This window comes from Parasteatoda tepidariorum, chromosome 5, assembly GCF_043381705.1.
Source record: "Parasteatoda tepidariorum isolate YZ-2023 chromosome 5, CAS_Ptep_4.0, whole genome shotgun sequence".
Lineage (NCBI taxonomy): Eukaryota > Metazoa > Arthropoda > Arachnida > Araneae > Theridiidae > Parasteatoda > Parasteatoda tepidariorum.
Genome location: NC_092208.1, coordinates 93,856,097 through 93,877,284, shown reverse-complemented (window position 1 = coordinate 93,877,284; position 21,188 = coordinate 93,856,097). Strand labels below are relative to the sequence as shown.

At 29.1% G+C, this 21,188-nt stretch overlaps 1 protein-coding gene across 1 annotated transcript in view; it reads right to left on the bottom strand.

Annotated features, from left to right (window-relative positions):
• Positions 1-16,804: 16,804 nt before the first annotated feature.
• The window catches only part of LOC122269110 (LHFPL tetraspan subfamily member 7 protein), a 136,990-nt gene continuing 132,606 nt past the window's right edge, over positions 16,805-21,188 (bottom strand). Inside the window, exons 3-4 of the mRNA XM_043040722.2 lie at positions 19,830-20,079; positions 16,805-17,655 (exon numbers count right to left, since the gene is read on the bottom strand). Coding sequence (XP_042896656.1) covers positions 19,853-20,079 — 227 coding nt within the window. The 3' untranslated portion in view covers positions 16,805-17,655; positions 19,830-19,852. The remainder of the gene's footprint in view (positions 17,656-19,829; positions 20,080-21,188) is intronic.

Sequence of the window (21,188 nt, the reverse complement as noted above, 5' to 3'; positions counted from 1 at the left end):
TAATAAAAATCAAAAAAGTATTTCTTGTCAGTAAAGTATTTCTTTACATGTAATTTAACTACATTTTAATAGTAGTGTTTATTAATCATTCTTTCTTAATATTCTCTGTCATCATTACGTTTTGGATTTTAAATGATTATTCCAAATTAAAAGATTATAATGAAAAGAAATGCTTCTTTATTCTAAAATAATGCTATGATATTACTTTATTACGTAACATTTTACTATAAACATATTTCTAAGTTCATTAACCGTTTTACAATTATTAAGTGAAAAGTTTAGTCATGTGTCCATTCCGTATATATATATAATAAATAAATACAAGAAAAAACGAAGAAAGTTAAGAAAAACAATAAGTTTCATTTATTGCGCTTAAGCTGCAAGTAAACAGAACTCATTAGATAAGTTCAAAATGAAGATGAAACAAAGAAAAATTAAAGACATATGAAAAAAGAGGGGAAATAATAAGTAAAAAAATAACAAACAACAGTTTAAAAAAGAAAGAAAAAAAAGAATGAAATTTTATTTAAAAAACTGAAAAAAAAAAGATATAATCTTTTCATCAGTCCACACGATTATATCCGCAAAACAGAGTGCTTTCTGATATTGTATCAATAAAGCCAAAGCAAAATATATTAATACAAAAATTACAACAAATAAAATAGCACACAAAAAGTAAAAATAAGTAAAAATAACATGTAAAAACAGAAAATAAAATAAAAGAAAAAGAAAAAACAGTATAAAAAATGGACTATAAAGCGAGTAGCGAAATCAGATCTACTTACATGGACGGGAAATTTTTCAAGAATGATTTAAAAATGTTTTCTCAGAAAGATTGCCAGATTACAAAATATGAAAACAAAAGCGCACAATTGAGTGTAACTATAGGGTTTTAAAGTGCCATTCTTACTGCACTGCTGAAGTGATTTGTTATTCGGTGCATTGAATTGTTAGTTACCAAGGATGGGCCCGAAATGGATGAGCGCAAGGTAATATTATACTGGATAATTTTAAAAATTGACCATAAATAGTTTTAGAAAATAGATGTTTATTTAAGAAAAAATATGAAATAGAAAAGCGGAACACAAATTGCCTGTTTTGCAAATAATTTTAGCCACGGATTTACACGAAATGGATTAGTACATGGAAAAATTATATAAATAATCAAAGAAAAAAAAATTAATAGATTATTTTAACACGGATTTGCCCGAAATGGATTTGCACATGGAAAAATTAGCAAAGAAAAAAATTTTAGTAGATAATTTTAGATCCATGACTAAAATTATCTACTAAAATTTTATTTTTATTATTATTTTTCTTCCCCCCCCCCTTTTTTTTCATACGTCTGTAATTTTCCTTTGTTTTATCTTCATTTTGAACTTATTTTATGAGTTTTATTTACTTGCAGCTTATGCGCAATGAATGAAACTTATTGTTTTTCTTAGTGTTTTTTGTATTTATTTATTTTTCTATGTATATATATATATATTCGGTATTTTGGGGTGGAGAAGTTATCCTCCCACAATTTGTTTGCATTGAGATATTGTGAAAACATTTTTCTCAGCCTTTGATAGAGCCTCTCATTTTTTCTCAGACTTTTTCCTAAATTGACTTTTCTCTAAACTTTAAATTTTAAAATACCAATGGAAAGAGAATTTACCATGAGAAATGTCCGCCGTGGTATAGCGTTTTCTTATTGAATTTCCTCCATATTAGAAAATTAAATGGTAAATTAATCAGCATGCATTCTAAATTCGTTTTTCTTTTAAATTCAGACTTTATAATCCTAGATGACGATTAAAGATGTATTGCTAATTCAATTTATCGTCAGAATGATTTAAAAGATAATGAATTTGATGCATGAAATAATTTAAACTTCTTATAGGACTGAGATAAAATATCTGATTAATTGGTCTGATTGTTCAGATTTATTTTCTTAAAACTTGATAAAGTTTTCAGGAATTAGGTGTAACGGTAATTAAAAGTAATTGAAGAGTTCTTTGAAAGAAGTTTTATATTAACAATTTTAAATAAATTTTGGATTTCTTGGAGGGGGGAAAAGATCTCATTATAGTTTTCAGAATTTTGATTTATTTTGTCAAGTCATTAAATTTTGGTGATCTCAGAGGATGCGTTGAGTGTTTTCGAAGGAATAGAACTGCATTTCTCAACAGACAACCTTAAAAAGTCCGTCTTTTGTCAGCACAGTAAAACGCCAATAGCGCGAACTTTATGATGAGAACAGTTTAAATGAGAATCGGGAATAACAGATTTCGCCATTCAAAGATCACAGACAAAAAAAANAAAAAAAAAAAAAAAAAAAAAAAAAAAAAAAAAAAAAACCTAATATTTATTTTACATTTATGAACATTTCTACAGAAAATAAAAGGTATTGGAGTAAGGTTTTTATAGTTTTCTGACTACGTAAGCAGAAAGGTGCATAAATAAATCTTCGGAAACTCAGAAAGTTGAAGAAATGCTTTAGTAATTGGAAAGGAAGATGTCTTTAATTAGAGTGACGACTTTACAAATTTTTGAAAGAAAAAAATTTTCTGAATTGGCCAAAAAGAAAAAAACCTGGATGCATCTCGAAATTCATGTTTACTAAAATGGATACAACTCAAATTCGTATTCACGAAAGTGAAACTGCCAAAATTGCTAATTATCAACCCAATTTTCAACAATTAATAGAGGAATTACGTGCCTACTTTTGCGTACTTATTTAAACATTAAGCTACAGTATTCGGGGTAAAATCCCGGACTTCGGTGTCGGGATGGCTAAGCATATTACATTTGTAACTTTTCAGACGATGTCTTCATATTTAAAGTTCTAAACGATAAAATAAGTTTTATAGCAATAAATTCTTACAACGTAAATTTACTGCCGATATTATAAATGTGTAGCACCCGCGGCAACTTTGTAAAAATAATAGTTGATCTTTAAAGTCCTTTTTTTTAAAAAAAAAAAAGACTAATTTAATAAAAGGTACCAAGTGATTTATGCAAATGCACGAATTTATTCAGATAGACTATTTTATTCCTTTAAAAAAAAGACCAACACTCATAAACGAAAATTGAGGAAGAGATGGTATTTTCTTTAACTCCCAATTCGAGCTTTTTTCGGTAAATACTTTTATCGAACTGCATCCAGATTTAATGCACTCAATTTCTTAAAGCTGATTCAAGAGATGCGTCTTAATTTTTTTCACTTTGAATTCCTGTTACAAGCATTTCAAAAGATGTCGCTGCAAGTAGTAAATCTGATTTTAAAGAAAAACAATTGGAAATACCATCAATATTTTTTCATTGAATGATACGATAGGCTCTCAGCCACAATCACATGGAAAGACTAAATATGCATAGACTAAAACGCAAAAAAAAAAAAGCAGTAAAAGGGACTTGCAGAGTTATGTGTAAGAAAATGATTCACCTAAAGACAGAAACTCTGGGAAGAAAAACTTACGACCCGCTCTATGAATTTGCCGAGATAATCGTTTTTCCCTTCAGAACGTTTTTTCGTATTACATACGTTTTTGAAAACCACTTGTCTAATTTCGGACGCTCTCTCCTAAGCATTCCCACTGCAGCCCGTTGTGGGCCACAGAGGCACATATGATAAGACTCCGAACGACATGATGGCGGCAATGCAGCTTTTACTCTCCAGACAAGATGGTTTCATGGGTCTGAAACTGGATCGAGATGGATCTAGAGAATATAAATTTGAGCCACCTTTGAGAATTGATCCTCTTCATTCAATATCAGTTCAGACTTAGGCATCACGGCTCACACACGAAATTGTCTTGGAAGAATAAAAATAAATTGAACAGACATGCTTAAAATCTAGATGTCATAAAATGTACCAAAATGCAAATATCAAAAGTGGAGTGCAGTGCGAATGGAGGACCTCTAAAACGTTTCCGTGACTAAAGCAATCTGCTTTAGAGCAAAGGTCAGGTCTAAATTAAATGTCTAGAATGGAAATTTCAAATGCTTGATAGTAGCAAGAACAAAAAAACAGTGGTACTTAATCGATCAGCATGGCGATCTAGGGCCCCAATAGGCTATCACGCCAATCAAGAAAAATAATATTTGTGTCCTCAAACTACTTCAATACGCCATTCCAGAACGTGTCTTCAGTTATAGTTTACTTAAAAATCAGGAAAATTTCACTTTAAATCTTCATCCTTAGAACCAATTATCACTTAGAATCCTCATATTTAGATTATTTAGTCATAACCGAAAACCTTCATAACCTTTATTCTTAGAACCAAGTGATATTTAGTTTTATTTTACTTTTGAACCCAGCGTCACTTTAAGCTTAGATCCAAATCTTAGTACTTATATGGTGATGGTGGAAACAAAAAAGACTTTGGTGACTCACTGTATATTATTACAAAACCTAACATAACACCAAATGATGTTAATAAACTAAAAGTTTGCTTAGGTTTCAGAAATTTATCTATTATTTTATTAATTCTAAATTCAATTTTTAAAAAAAAATTACTTATGCATATAATAAAATAAATCAGTGACTTACAAGGGAAACTAGGGAAGTGTGGCTCGCCAATTTTGAAATAAACTAGTGGGATGTATGCCTTATGAGGAATAATTTTAGGGGGCAACATTCGTTTCGGCCCATAGAAGATCCTATGAAAGAAAAAAAAATAATTCAATATATAGAAAAATCGGTATTTTATTACTTCAATGCAGACTATTAGTTATTACAGTTATTACAGTTATTAGTTATTACAGTTATTAGTTATTAGTTACATACTCCAATTAATTTGTAATTAATTGGTTAATTAATTAATTTTCTAAGTAATAAATTAATTAGCAAATTACCTAATTAATAAAATTATTAATTGATTTGCAATTACATACTCCAATTCATTTGGAAAATTTTTTGAAAAAAAAATTTGATGTCAATTTTTCAATTTTTTTTGGTTTTTCTGATAAAGAGATGGATAAAATTTTCGAAATCAATTTTGACAATAAATATGCATTATATAGTACGTGAAAGTAACACAAAATTAATTGGAGTATGAGATAATTACAATAACTAATAGTCTGCATTGAAGTAATAAAATACCGATTTTTCTATATATTGAATTATTTATCTCTCATAGGACCTTCTATGGGCCGAAACGAATGTTGCCCCCTAAAATTATTCCTCATAAGGCATACATCCCACTAGTTTATTTCAAAATTGGCGAGTCACACTTCCCCAGTTTCCCTTGTTAGTTACTCTGCGGTATAAAAAAAATCTTCAAACTTGTAGCTGTATTTGACCTTGTCAGGATTTTGAATCTTAATGGAAATTTTGTAACTATAATTTAATTACGCCCATGCTTTATTCTTTGAAAAATGAAACTTCATTGTATAATTAAGAAAGCGGCATAACTTGCATGAGCTCGTTTTGATGAAATTAGTGGTTGCCGGCGTTAATTGCCTAATTATGCAACTGCATAAACTAAGTTTTCCAAGAGTCCGTTCGTTGGAAACTTTAATAAGACGGATGAAGATCTAAAAAACTTAATTAACTTTGCTAAACTAAACTAACTATTTAGCTATTGAAATTATAAAGTTAATGATCGAAATAGAAGCCGTAGTTATCAAATTAATTGGTAATATCTGTACAAACTCCTCATATATAGTGTTTTTTTAAGACTACAATTACTATATATAATAAGAAATTTCAAAAATTATTTCAGAAGCCAAAAAATATTCATATTAATGGGCCTTAAATTAATATATAAGTTATCGAAAAAAAGGGAAAATATTACCAAACTTTAGAGATTTTTATCTGCAGTCAATGAAGTCAAATAAGGAATTAAAATAATAAGAAACCAATTTATTCGAGAATAGAACTGAAGGGCATAATTTGACAGAAAGCCGGTACATCTTGGTTTTGACAGACTAACGAATTGCTGATTGTATTAGTCCATTTTCTTTACTATTGAATTAAATTATAATTCCGCTGAGTTTGTCAATGCTTTGGTTGTAAAAGATAATCACATAATCTTTTATGACAAGTAATCAACGGTCATATGATGGCTTGTAATCCTAATTTCTTATAATCGAGATTGCATTTTTTTCTTATAATAACTTTCAATCTTTATTTCAAGTAATCGCAATATCTTATACTCAAGATTGAATGTTATCATAATTATATGCAGTTTCAAATGCCAACCTGGTATGTAAAAACGCAATCTTGATTACAATTAATCATAATAACTTCTACTCAAAATTACACGTTGTCATGGCCATATGTAATCAATATTGCATGCAATATCAATTACGAGTGTTCATTTTAGAAAGAAATCTTAATTAAAAATTATCATGTAATTATAAGCTGCTAAATTACAAATTTTAGATTTGAAACAGTAAGATCAATTATTACTATTGACGAGAGAATGACTCCTGAAATAAGAAACCGGCTCTATCTGGTAAATAGGGTTGTCTATGTATAGGGCTGGTTGTATAGAGCTGAGAAGATTTATTAAATTTAGGTTTCTTTCTAGAAAAATGAAGTTCTTAATCTGCAAAACTCTTGTCAGGCCAGTCTTGAGATACGCTCCTGAAGCTTTTTTTATTTTTTTTTTATTCAAGAACAAAAAGATTCCTCGTGCACCACTGAAAAAGTACAACACGAGAAGCTACTGAAGCTTGGGCTGTGACAAAACTGGAGGAAAATTGTATCACAATATTTGAGAGAAAAATTATGCGGAGTATACATGGTGGTGTAAATGAAAACAATAACTGGAGAAGGAGATTTAACTTTGAACTATACAAGATTTATAAATAACCCTATATTATTAAATACATAAAAATGAATAGAATGAATTGGATGGCCCACGTGATTCGAATGAGTGGAGACAGTACAGTAAAAAAATATACTGCTTTTTGACCCACTGGAACAAGAAAGAGGGGAAGACCACGGTTGAGATTCGGTGGAGCCTGATTTTCTTGCAATTAAGGGGGGATAGAATTGGAGATCAAAGGTGAATCGGAAGTCATTATGGAGAAATCTTTAGAGGAAGGCATTGGACCAAATAGCCACATTTACAACTGGCCATCTATGATGATGATGATGAAATTTTAAATTTATTGCGTGATACTTAGGCTTCAAGTAATATAGATTTTTCATTAAATTGACTACGTTTTATATTATACTAGCTGAATACCCATAGTCTATAATGGTTGAAAAAAATAGAAATTCATCAGAACTAAACAACACTGAGAAATCGTGCGCAAAACTGAAAGACATAAACCAAAATAATTAATAAATCTAAAGCGATTGTATTTTTTTTAAAAAAAAAAACCCCATTTAATATAATATTTTGTCCTTTCCTGTGGCTATTAGATTGAACAAAACACGAGCAGTCCATCCCATCAATAACTGGATGCCTCTGGAATGATGCTGTTACCCTAGATCAACTCATGAATTTATCAAAATTGAGCAAATTTCTAGGTACGATCTCCGGTTCTTTTTACGATCCCTTTCCAGAGAACGTAAAAATCATCTTTCCACAGTATTAATATTGAAATTGTACAGTATTGATGCACTTTTAACAGGCACTAAATAAGCTAATAAAACACATTGTCCCCATATAGCCTATTTAAAGTGACCCTACATAACCAAACTTTAAAGTGCATTGATTACCATAATACCAGTAGTGCTTATTACCAAAACTAATTTAGCAACATTCGAGTCAATAAATAGTATGGCGTTTTTTTACACTTTCTTAAATGAATTTTTAACATTTCTGCATTTATTTAGCATTTTAGTACAGTGTGCCAAAAAAGAGACCACCCAGTATAACCTTTGATCTATTGATCGGATCTTCACGTTCTAGTACTCAATCTGTGATCCAAAGTTTGGACCTCATAATATTAATTCTAATTTGTGCGTATTTCTTCCATATCTCGAGAACTTTCTAAGCGAATTGAAATATTTTTGCATACAACTATAAAATGCATTCATCCAAAAATAATTCCATGCAAAAATATAAATTTCAGTCAATATTTATTATTTTTTATTATTATATTTAATAATAGTCTAAAAAGTTCTGAATTGAACTTTTTGCTTATAGCAAAACATTTAGAATAAATTTAAAGATGAATGTGATAAGTTTGACGTTTAAACAGCTTTTCGATCACCTATTTTCCGCAGGTATAATCTCTAAGCAATTAAAATTTCTTGGGTTTATTCGAACATTTATATATAGAACTATAAATCAATTATTGGATACTAATAGCTGAAAAGATTGACTTAGTTCTGTATGTCCATGCTCAGTTCGTACAAAAGAGAGTATAAAAAGACTTCGTGAAAAGATATGAAGAAATTCACAGCGTTTTGTTAATTAAATTGCTGCTGAAGAAAATATGAGCCTGAAAACTATGCGAGTTATACTAAATGAAGACCTGAATTTTTTCCCTCATCGGAATGAAAAGTTAGAGATTTGACAACTGTACAAAAATTAAATAGGTTACAAAAATGTAGGAAATTGCTGAAACGGCACGGGTAGCAAAAGTGTTGACAGAATTATATTTTCCGATGAGAAAATATTTTGCACAGATCAAAGTTATAATGCCATAAAATAATGTTGTACATACAGTAACCTTTGATGATATACCTGAAAGAGTACGAACTATCCAACGCTTTCAGAACAAGTATTCTATAATGGTTTGGGCTGCAGTGTTAAATAACGGAACATTTCCTTCGAAATTCATCGACAAAGGAGTAAAAATCAACGCTGAATATTACAAAAAGGAAGTATTGGCTACACATTTATTGCCACATGTTGACAGATAGTAACCCAAAATTGATTGGATAATTCAGCAAGATACTGCATCGTAAAACCGGGCCAAAACAAAACTGACTTGGCTCCATGTCAATTGTTTGAAACTTATTAAGCCAGAAGAGTGGCCCCCCTTTTCCCCGGATCTAAATCCTTTAGAATGTTGTGTTTGGGAGATTCTAGAGTCTATCGTTAATGCTAAGCAGCACTGGACACTCTCAGAATTTCTTGATTGCGTGAATGGGATAAATTACCTCTTAAAATGATTCATGCCTGCTTCGGACAATGACGTAAGAGATGGCGTAAGAGATCTTTGGTAAGCGATAAAGATGGTAGTCAGTTCGAATAAAAAAATTTTAAGGTAAACTTCCATTTTTAGTGTTAATTATAGTTGCGCATTTATTATCTATTTACATATATACAATGAAATGATTCGATATTTGTAGCAGTATTTTATAGCCACCTTGTATTAGGGCGATTTTCTTATAGTCATTCTAAACGAATAAGTATATTTTCTCCATTAACTTTGCTTTTCAGTTTAGAGATTTTTTTTTATTTACAAAATGAATTTAATTTTTTCTTATTACCAAATTTAAACATTTCCCGAGATTAGTATATTTTCTCCATTAACTTTGCTTTTTAGTTTAGAGATTTTTTTTATTTACAAATTGAATTGAATTTTTTCTTATTTCCAAATTTAAACATTTCCCGAGACAAGAGTAGTATGAAGACTTTTACGCTTCCCCTTAAATACCATTTCTCCTTTAATTTTTTCTTTTAGTGCATAGCTTATTCCTTTCTAATTTAATCAAGCATCATTGGCGCCAGTAGTAGTATGACAAAATTCTACGTTTTTTCTAAGCAAATTAGTACTATTTATTAATTCATTTTGCTTTTCAGTATGTAGTTTACAGATTTTTATTTCAAATACCGTTCAATTTTAATCATTTAATTTCATAGATTCGCGTTTTTAAAAACTTTTAAACTTTCGAAATACTAAATTGGTGACTTTGTCCGATTATATCACCTCGTTCACGTTAATCATTGAGTTTATCTGATTAGCGAATAAAAACTGGATGTTAAAAACTGTGCAAAAACTTCTTTTTTTTTATTGATGAAAGCTACCAGCTAGCAAACATTATTGATGATATCATTAAAATATCTGAAAAAAATGGAAAAAAAAACAGAATCATCTGCAGTTTAATTTATATAAATGGCGAATTCTACGCTACATTTTTTAAATGTCTCTCATTTAATTCTTATGAATTGAAGAAAACGAAAATTCATTTCAATTATACTATAATACAATTTAAGCATCAAAATAATAAGTAATGATTGTTTATGATGATAATAGGATTACTTATAATCATGCATCTTATAATTACTATTCATGATTATTTATAATCGTTTGTCATAATTTTTGCAATGAAGACAATTGAAATTGCAATAATGGCTGTTTGTAATAACAACTGCAATTGTAATCAAAATTATGATTATTTGCAAAATCGACTTCAATAGTTATTAAGATTATGATTATTTTGTGATCTCTTACTTGTAATGAATTTTTAAATTTTACGACTAATGCGTCCTTTCCCTTATAAATAATAAGTTAGTAGCCAATCATTTTCTTAACTATATTATTGCATCCTTAAAACCCATTTTAATAAACGCTTCCTTCCTTTTTTATTTTTACTTATAATAAATCTGGTAGGTCGATAAAATTAGCAAATCAAGATTTTTTGTAACCCTCTTCAAATGTAATAGAACTAAATCACAATATCGTTGATGAGAGTCGGACCTAAAATAGTCATCTAAAATCTAATCACATTTTCACGTGAAGTTTTTATTTACCGTAACTATCGTAAAGTTTTTGTAAATTTAAACAAACTCGTTTCATTATGTTAGTTAAAATATATTTCAGATACAAATACAGTTTTTAAAATGTTTTTTTAAAAATAATTAATTTGCTTCTGTCCGTTAAAAGACATCCAGAGTGAACTGTAACTTGCTTTAAGAATCATACAGTATTTCTGCTCCACTTAACACTTAAATCACAAAACAAAGAGTATTTTCATGAAGCCAAGAATGCAATAGAAATTAAACATTATCCCAAATTAAGCAAATTTTGCAATTTTATTGAAATTTTATTTCTGAGAATCAGTTTGACTGATTTCTTTCACATTTGGATTTTTCCATTTAAAATGGCATAGTTTAAATTAGTATTTCTTTTAAAGTATATTTTTTATCATATTAAATGATAAATAGTTGGTTGGTTATTTATTTTTTTAATTCTGAGCATAGTTCAAAATGCTTATTGAGGAAAATGAACACAGCCCAGAATGCATATTTAAGAAAATAGGTAGAGCTCCAAATGCGCATCCAAGAAAAATGGGTAAAGCTATTTAAAAAAATGCGCATGGAATTTTATTCCATTTTCTAATTTTTTTAACGATTATTATTCATTTTTTAAAGGAAACACTAATGACTCCAAATACACATGCAGTGTTTTGTTGTTCTTTAGCATAATATATTTTTGCTTAGAATTAGTCTCTTGTTTTAATAGTTTTAGCAAAAAAAAAAAAAAAAAAAAAAAAACAATAGAATTAGCATAAAGAGGATCAGACTTTCGAAGGTTTTTTTGATAACGAACCATATGTTCAACATTGTCCCCATCGGTTACCCTCAAAATTAACAAATGATTTGAAAAGTTAAACCATTTTATTTTCTTAGGAAACTAAAATTTATTCACAAAAAGTTCGGAAGTAATAATTAGTATGCTCCTCAGCAGATGGTGTTGTAAAATCTAACTCTCCAACTCTTAAGTCTCTTTTTCAATGGCTCTGTAGTCGTATAAAATGATGTTTTTTGCGAATAATATGTTCTTTTCATAACTGATGTGAGTTTTCAAAAGTTATTCATGACTGTTAAGTCAAGCTTAGCCTATCTAAGCGCGCCTTCCAGCTCCCTCTATGTTTATTCTGAAAATGGCTCAAAACGCTTATGAAGAAGTGCCACAGTTTTGAAAAAGTAAAAAGCGTTTGTGGTCTAATTTTTTCATATTTAAAAACTTACCTCAATGTAGCATTATATAGGCTCATAATCTGCCAAAAATTGGAATAAGGCATTGATTTCGATAAACTTTTTTCAGGTGGAAAATGTCGCCAAATTTGAAATTTTTAAAAAAGTTTAATGTCTTTTAAAATATTTACCAGATTATTCTTTACAGCAAGATGGCATATACAGTTTAAAATTACAGCTTTGCTTTATGTGTAAGGCACTTAAACTGTGGTTTTTATATTTTCCTAGGTGAAAGAAATGCAAAGCATCCTGTTAAGACTTGCATCTTAGTGTTTGGTCACTTTAGATTAAAACTTATTCAGGATATACCTTTTTTAATTTTCTTCGCTGAGCATAATTAATATCTTATGTCATATAAAATACTTAGACTCTTAAAACAATGAATGAAACTTTTTATCGACTATTTTTATCTTTTAGCATCGAAGCTAAGTATATAATTTAAAAAAAACCCATTTGCTTAAATTCATGATAAATAAAACTTACTTTACGCAGCATTAACTCCATAAACCACTTTAAACATAATACTATCTCTTCAAATAAAAACACTTAATTCTTTTCTAATTACAAAATGATTAATTTTTTCAATTATTTATCTTTTTATTTATTTTATTCAATTACGCATAACGAAAATACATACTTAAAAAAAAACGTGGCACCGCCCGAAGGGAATTTTAATTTTAAGAAAAAAAAATTTATATACTCGAATTAATTTCGTTTCTATCTTTGAGTAAATTAGATGAAAAATATAATCCTTCATAAGCTTTTCTGAAGAAAATAAGAGTGTGTTCGTTGCGTTTTATATCGATTTTTTTCCTACGCGGACAAGAAATTCGATGTAAAATAAGGCAATCCAATTTCAAGTAATAAGATTTACTCGTGAGTTGATGCAAATTACTTAAGATTAATTTACATTTTTATAGAAATGATAGTCAGAATACTAAGTAGATTTTTTTTCATTATGTTTGTATTATTTTAAAAGAAAAGCAGAAAGAAAAAATGACACAATGAAAGAGAAACACTTTTCTTAAAAAGTTTATTGGCAAAACATCATAGAAACACGTTCAGGAAATTTACAAATAACGCGACAGTGTCTTTTTCATTACAGTAAAAAAAAGCTCACGTTTTTATTTTAAACTATGTTGAGTTTATTTGTGAATGAGTTTAAATTTAATATGATTTACATAAGAAAAATTATTCTATAAGATTGTTATTTCTTATCAAAAATTTTCTTTATCTAGGGTTGTATAGTGATTCTGCTTAACATATGTAAAAAGTGATGGCAGAGTTAGGAAGAATAAAACTGCTTTAACATGCTTGCAATAATTACAACATATTAATTGCTCCAAAGATCTAGTTTTGAGATTTAAATTCGAAACTGAAAATACAGTAAATTTGTGACTTGTATAAGATAAACTTAGCGACCCATACTTTTTTTATATTCTAAGCAACACCAAAACCCTGTTCTATGAAGTTTTGTGCACATTCAGCAGACAGTTAACTAATTGCTAGACTTTTGCAAAACAGTTACACTTTCAAAAACTAAAACAGTAAATTATACATAGTGATAATATAGATTCTTTTGTAATGAGTTAAAAATTAGGCAATAAAATTGCAGAGAAACTAATACAATATATATATATATNCAATACATATATATATATATATTTGTTGGTAATTCATTAACAAAATGAATTAGGAAGATCGTTACACTCAAAGTTGCAGGAGAAAAATTTCTCCCCATAAAAGTCCTTTTCGTGGCAAACATAGCAAAACATTTATCAAGTTTATAATGATCCTATAGATGTTTATAAACAAACATCAGCGAGATTATTATAAGTTCGATACTTTAAAAAAAAAAAAAAACTTTTCCTAATTGTCGAGCAACAAAAAAGAATTTCATAATATATTTCTGATTTGAGACACGCCGCAGTTTTTATTTGTTTACACTATTTTTAGATTGTATCGAACTACTCGTACCACGGCCTTTTAAGGGTACACCTAATTAATTTTCAATTTTATTTTTTTTAAAAGCCTAAAGAAAAACGTCTATTCCAATACAGCTTAATCTTAATATACTACTTACAGCTATTGGTGCGGAAAAATGCAAGAAGTGTCTTTTTTAGAAAGTGTTTGATTTTTACAAGTTTTCGAGTGTTATTTTAGTGCAATTGGGTTAGAAGATTTCAATATAGTTTTCAAAAGTCTGAAATTTCTATAGCATACACTGAATTTTCGGAATTTTATAAAACGTATTTTGACAAAAAGCAATTAATTTTTTTGTGTTCCTGAACTGTCTTGAATACGTTTTCACGTCTGGCTAGTCTAGACACTCGGCGACTATTTTTGAGCCCTTTTTTCGCGCTTTAATTTTGGAGCCAAATGAAGTTTTTTATATTATCAACAAGTATGTATTTCCAGAGTCATGGTGGCACAGGGCATAAAGCATTCGCCTCCCAATGAGGTGACTCAGTTTAAATTGGTGGTTGGTAGATACGAATTTCGCTCCTGGCTCGCCCCGATCACAGGTACTGACAAAAAATATCGTCTGTGGAAAATGGAATATAGGTTAGAATTCACTTGCCGCCGAGCTAACTGTGGAAAGTTTTGTGGTTTTCCTCTCCATGTAACGCAACCGCGATGAAAATGTCCACCGCGAAGGTTAGTTTGTCCTAATACTTGAACCAGGCGTTCCCTAGCTTTCTGGGCTGACTTTAAAATTACAAAGTTAAAGAGTGGTACATTGATTATTGAAAACTTAGAATTGGGTTGACTGTTGAAAACCATTAGTATATAAAAAAGAAAAGCATATATTTTATCTTAGTTTCTTAGGATTATTCAAGTGATAAAGTGCTTAAATCAGAATCCCAAAATATTAAAATGTGCTAAGTCAGTTTGGATTAGTTTTTAGAATATTTGTATAAAATTTTTTCATAGGGATTTGCATTAGAATTAAAAAGTGATATTTTTTAAATTTGTTGGAAAAAAATTTCAGCACTTGTTTCACAGCTGTGGTAAAATTTTTAAATTAGATGCTTTTATAAGATGTTTAAAAAGAAGTATAAATTAAATTTAAAGAAAAGCAGTTAACCCTTTGAAGCAGATGGGACACTGGTATGGTTTTTATACATATTTTTTCTGACGCTCTAATTACATGCAAAAATGTTTTTTGGTACTTTTTAACTATAAAAAAACAGTCTAATAGTAACTAAAAGAAAGTTGTTTGGTTATCGGAATTATATTTGGAATTATATTTGCAATAAAATTATGAAGATACGAATTAAAAAAAACCCTTACAATTTTTTTTATTTAAAAATTTATCCATAATTAATTTTGTAAATTAAAGAAATTTCAGTGATAAATAACAGTTTTTCTCAGACCTTAATTACTGCAAAAAAGAGCAAACTTGTAGAATTATTGTTTGTAAGTGGTCCACATTTGAAAGATTTTACCTTCAGCGCAGAAAAAGACACCAGTGTTTTATACTGTATTTCATAACCATAAATTATTGAAATGGTAAGTAAAAGATTTTTAACTTACATTGACCTAAATTAATATTCATTCAAAAGGTTCTATGCAGAAACTTATACATGCATTTTTTGAAACATAGATATATTTTACATTAAGTATTTATAATTTTTTTCTCCTATTGTATTTTTCTCACAATATTTAAACAAATTAAAAAAAATTATTTTATTTAATATACAATGTACAATTTTTTTTGTTATTGAAGTATATGTACAAAATATTAATCGGCAAATCTATAAGAACATTACTAATAAGGATGAAAATCTATACTCATATTTCTACTTTGAAAAATATATAAAGATTTTAAGAAATCTTAATAATTTAAAATATACTTCATTATAATACAAAATGCACCAATTGTATCAGCATATCCTAAAATATTTATTGTTCTGTTTCTAAACAAGCTCATTTTTTGTAAAGGGTAAATTATTAAAAAGAAGTGACTTAGAAGTTTATATACTAGTACAGAAATTTATTTGATAGTATTTTAAAAGTAATGCATGCAATTCAGTATATTCGAAATTTTAAATTCTTGAAACATAAATATCAGTACTACCTTTTTTACTATTTATCTTTTCTGTCAATTTTAACCAAATTATTTGAATTATAAGATATTTAACAGAGATTTAAGTGCAATTTTAATTAATTGGTTTCAGCTTCATTGGACTCAGCAGGATTTTCCGTGTTTATATATTCTCTTCCAGTTGCCTTGTTTGGCACGAAATTTCGTGAGAAGGTTGATATAATCGTTCTATTAAACTTGATTGGAAACTTAGAATGAGATGCGTCTTTGTAGTCGAAATTTTCATTGTTAAACTTAGCATACTAGTCGCGAATTGTCCTTTCAGCTATGGTCTTCTCTTCATGCGCAGCGCAAATATTACGAGCAGCTTTAATGGTCTTCAAATGTAAATTAGAAGCAAAAGAAGAAGATTTCGAAAATGCTGATTTTCTTTGACTTGACACATCATTTTAATGATCTTAAAATTAACGTAAATTAACTAAAAAAAGCAATTTCGTGTAGAACAAACATAATCCTTGAAATGATTCAACACATTTATTAATTATAAAACCACGGGGATTGATTTGAATTCTCAATATGAATTTTCAACCCAAAATGTGCTTACTGTTATGACAAGAGTTTTGAAAGTGTATATTAAAGGTGGTGAGCGCAGAACACCCTGTGAAATTAGTACTTTGTATGACTTATTTTGGAAAAGTTATAAGGGTAACATGTTTCGAATTCAGTATCAAATTTTTAAAGTTCAAGAATTAAATTTTAGTATTTAATTCAAAAATTAGATCTTAAATTTTTAAATAAGTATTTTTCTAGAAGTATAAAGTCTAAAAATTTTTATAGCGCGAGAAATTTTTTTTTTTAATTTGCATGTTATACTCCATTTTTATTTTTATTTGTTTGCAGGTTGTTCTTTAATGACACATATCTACTGTTCTGTATTGATTATTTTATAATGATACATCACACTTAATATAGATTATTTGTTTTTTAACATCTGCTTCCTGCAGTAATCCAACGCTTTGATGCTTTCAATCCGCCTTCCCTCGAAATTATTTTTTAGATTTAAATAGTTTTTAATTTCGCATTATTTCAAAATTGATTTGAAACCTCTGTTGTATATTTTTTAAACTTAATTTTATATTAGTGTACAATGTAATTTGAGTGGTAATTACAAAACACAAATGAATAGCCAGTGTGCACTTATAAAGTGATGAACGTGTACGTTAATTTTTTTTAAACAAACTAGTGTAAACTGGACTGACATTTACTTTGTTGTTATAATATTAAATGGTAAAATTTTGTACCTTAAATGTCTATTTTTATTCTTGATCTATCGATTAAAAAAAGTAATTTTGTCAAACTGAAATGATATAGTTAGTTCATGTACGATGTAACACGAATAATTATGGAGTATAAAGTAAACAAGTTTTGTTTCTGCATAGAAGTAATAATGCTTTCTCTTATTTACATGGTTTATATTGCACATAAATTGTATGCATATCACATCAATATGTTTTGGACTAAGCACATGATTCAATGTATACACACTATTTACAATCAGCCAGAAAAATGTTACATTTTGTTTTGCTTGTTTTTAAATAAATATATTTTCTGTAGACTAGAAACACACTTTCAAGTGTCAAGATTTGGTCACATAGATGAAGAAGTCAGTTCATTTCGAGGGCCAGAGTTTTCCAGCTTCAATGGTGTTATCACTGAGATAAATCACTCCTGAAAAAAAATTATTTGTTAATGGAATAAAAATGCAGGTTTATTCATAAGATCCTCTGGATTTTGTAAAAGAATTAAACCTTGTACAAATTACAGGAACAATTCAAGTCTCATTACAACCCTTATAGGTGTTCTGTACACGAACCTACAGTCATACTGCGTGCATCAGTTCCTAGTATTCATTCAACATGTTACTATGATGGTGACAGCATGAGAACGTTTTTTATGGGGCAAAATAGAAGAGCTCTTTTTTTAACTCTTACTTATACCAACACCTCCTAGAAAAGAAGTCACATTAATAGTTTATTGTTTCTGGTAACCCTTCGAAAGTCCGAAAGTTGTGAAACTGTTTTTATTTCCTCCCTTTCTACTACTGCGCAGTTTAGTAGTCCGAACTCGGCGACACCTTTCTTTCCTCTACTGCAGTTTATATTCATTACCAAATAGATACGTGCCATGTCTCTTTCTTTTATAGAAGGTGTTGATTATCTTCCATATATATAAAAGTTAATGTTTGTGTGCGTGTCCTTTATAGACTCCTAAAGCAATTATCTGACAGCTATGAATTTTGGCATACAGATAGTTCAAAGCACGAGGAAGGTCGCGGTCGATATTATAACATTCTATGACAAGCGGGATGAATCGAATTTGCTAACTAAATGGAATTTTCTGACTGCTTAAGCGTTAGCCATTGTTTTAAATTTAACAGTTCAATTTTTCACATATTTTAAAGATAACATCAGAAAAAATTGCGAGCTTACATATCAAAAAAATAGTTTATTGCACTAGTTTAAATATTTAATTATTTTATATTTGCTATGTCAGATAAATTCAGTTAACATAACGTTTTAACATGCGTGATCTACGTCACCAAATTTATCGTTTGTCTGATATTTTATTTTGTTTATATTAATTCTTTTAAACGGGTTTCTAAAAAATTACTTATTTAAAACAAACAGTAATGGAATAGAAAAAAAAATATTTATATATTCAAAAGCAAAATTAATGTGAAAGCGGTACTAATTCGTTTAAGTGAAACATAAAAAATCGACTCCAATTGGGCTTAATTATTTAAGGTAATATATGCATATCGAAATAAAAGAAATAAGCTAGTACTAGAAAGCAAAAAAAATGGAATAATGGTATTTATTTGTCTAGAAGAACCGTAAGAAATCGTCATACTATCATTGACGACATTGATGCTTAATTAATCTTGGTAATATGTATTAATTGAAATTAAAAAAAGTAACTTCTGAACTGAAAAGCAATGATAAAGCGAAAAGATACTTATTCGAGTTTCGGGAAACCGTAAAAGATATGCTTATTATTATTGACAATAATGATTAATTAATATTGGTAATATGTATTAACTGACGTAAAATAAAATTAGCTATGTGCTAAAAAGCCAAGCTCATGGAGGAAATATTAATGGAAAATTTGTTTAAGAAAAACCGTAAAATATGGCCATTCACTGATGACTCTCAATTCATATGTATCACTGACGGTAATATGCGCTCTACTGTAATTGGCGAATTGGTTTCGATGCATTGTAGATTGCGGAATTCTACAATGTATTCCGCAATCTGGGAAATATGGTCCATATAGCATAACCGGGAGAGGCTTAGTGTTAGTTTTTATTTTTGCGCCCTTTTCTGTATCTCGAGAACTTTTTAAGCGAATTGAAACATTCTTACACTTAATTAAAAAATTTGTTTATCCAAAGATGATTCCGAGCAAAATATAAATTTCCGTAAATCTTCGTTAATTTTTATTTTTTTACTTAAGAATGGTCAAAAAAATTTTGACGTGTGAGGTATACAATTTTCGACGTCTTTTTAAAGAATGTAATTTTTTTACGGCAAAACTCAAAATTTGAGCCAAACTGGTCGAATAGTTCCTGAGTAATCGAATATTAAGTGTTAAGTAATTTTAAGTGCTTGAAGTTTTTCAATTTTTTACAACTTACTAAGAGGATGATATTTTAGAGTTCTAGATGTCCAGGTTTTGTGAGATTTTTGAACCACCTTTACTGATTTATTAATCTAGTTTGAAAGTTTAGGTCGAATGGAAGAGGAACGTTGCAAAAAATATTTCGGTCGGTACTTTCTCCAATGCAGGTACCGATGATTTTTAAACTGAACTACAGAAACTTTGAATATGTTAATAAAAATTACCTTTTTCAGACTGTTGCTTTTCTTCATATTTCTGTCCATAGGCATGGACTAAAAATGTTGTAATGTGAGAAATGAGCCAGCAAAGGACAGTAGCAAGCCAGAACAGTGGATGTAATGGCAGCTATGTAGGCCCAGCCAATCCTACAACCCGCTGGATAGTATATTTCGGACAGGGGGCCACAATGGATTTTGGCAAATGAGGATCCCAAAATCAATGGATACATCAACAGTGACGCAGCCTGGAGAATAACTGAAAGGAAAAAAAAGTTTTAAAATATAGTTTAAAGAAACATACAAATAAATTAATTACCAAAGGTGATTATTTTTTTTAGCTTCGAATTCCTTCATTAGTAAAACATTTGAAAATGAGACTTGTTTAATTCTGCGGACAATGAACTAAAACTTGAAATAAATTATTCAAACTGAATCATTACTTTGGCATGGTTACTATTTGCGATCGTATATCTACTTTCACTCACTAAAGATGTTTTACCGTTTCAGTCGTTTATCTGCTCTTAACCACCAAAGCCTTTTATTTTTACCGTTTCAGTCATAGATCTGCTCCTACTAACCACCAAAGCCTTTTTATTTTACCGTTTCAGCAAATCGTATGTCTAATCTCAGCCACCAAAGCTTTTTCTTACCGTTTCAGGGCTTTATGTCTAGTCTGAACCTTCAAAGTATTTTTTTCAGGTGGTATGTCTACTATCAGACACCAAAGTTTTTTTACCGTTTCAGATGGTATGTCTACTCTCAACCATCAAAGCCTTTTTTTTCGGGTAGTATATCTACTCTCAGACACCAAAGCTTTTTTTACGGTTTCAGATCTCATGTCTCTTTTCAACCATCGAAGCCTTTTTTGTTTCAAGACGTACGTCTTAAATCAGACGCCAAAGTTTTTTACCGTTTCAGATGGTATGTCTACTCTTAATCATCAAAGCCTTAGTTATACTCTTAGCCAACACAGCAACGAATCATGCTGATCATTTGGCAGTGCATAATCACGTAAACAGATAGACAATGGATATGTATCACATTCAAAACGATATTTTTCACATTTTTAAGCATAATTGCACTTTCTTTTTTCTTAAAAATAATTTTTTTTTCCACATTATCCATTCATCTAATATTATCATATTTATCCAACAAAAACTATTTCTGATAGGAATGATAATTATGTACAAAATGACTTTACTAACGACTGCTGACTTATTATGAACCTATAATACCACCGCAAATGTTCAATTAAATTATCCCTTAATCCTCTTGTAACGTTTACTTTATTCAGGCAAATGATTTTGCAAAATTTCAATGCACCACTGTGATCTTACCGTTATATATATATATATATATATATAT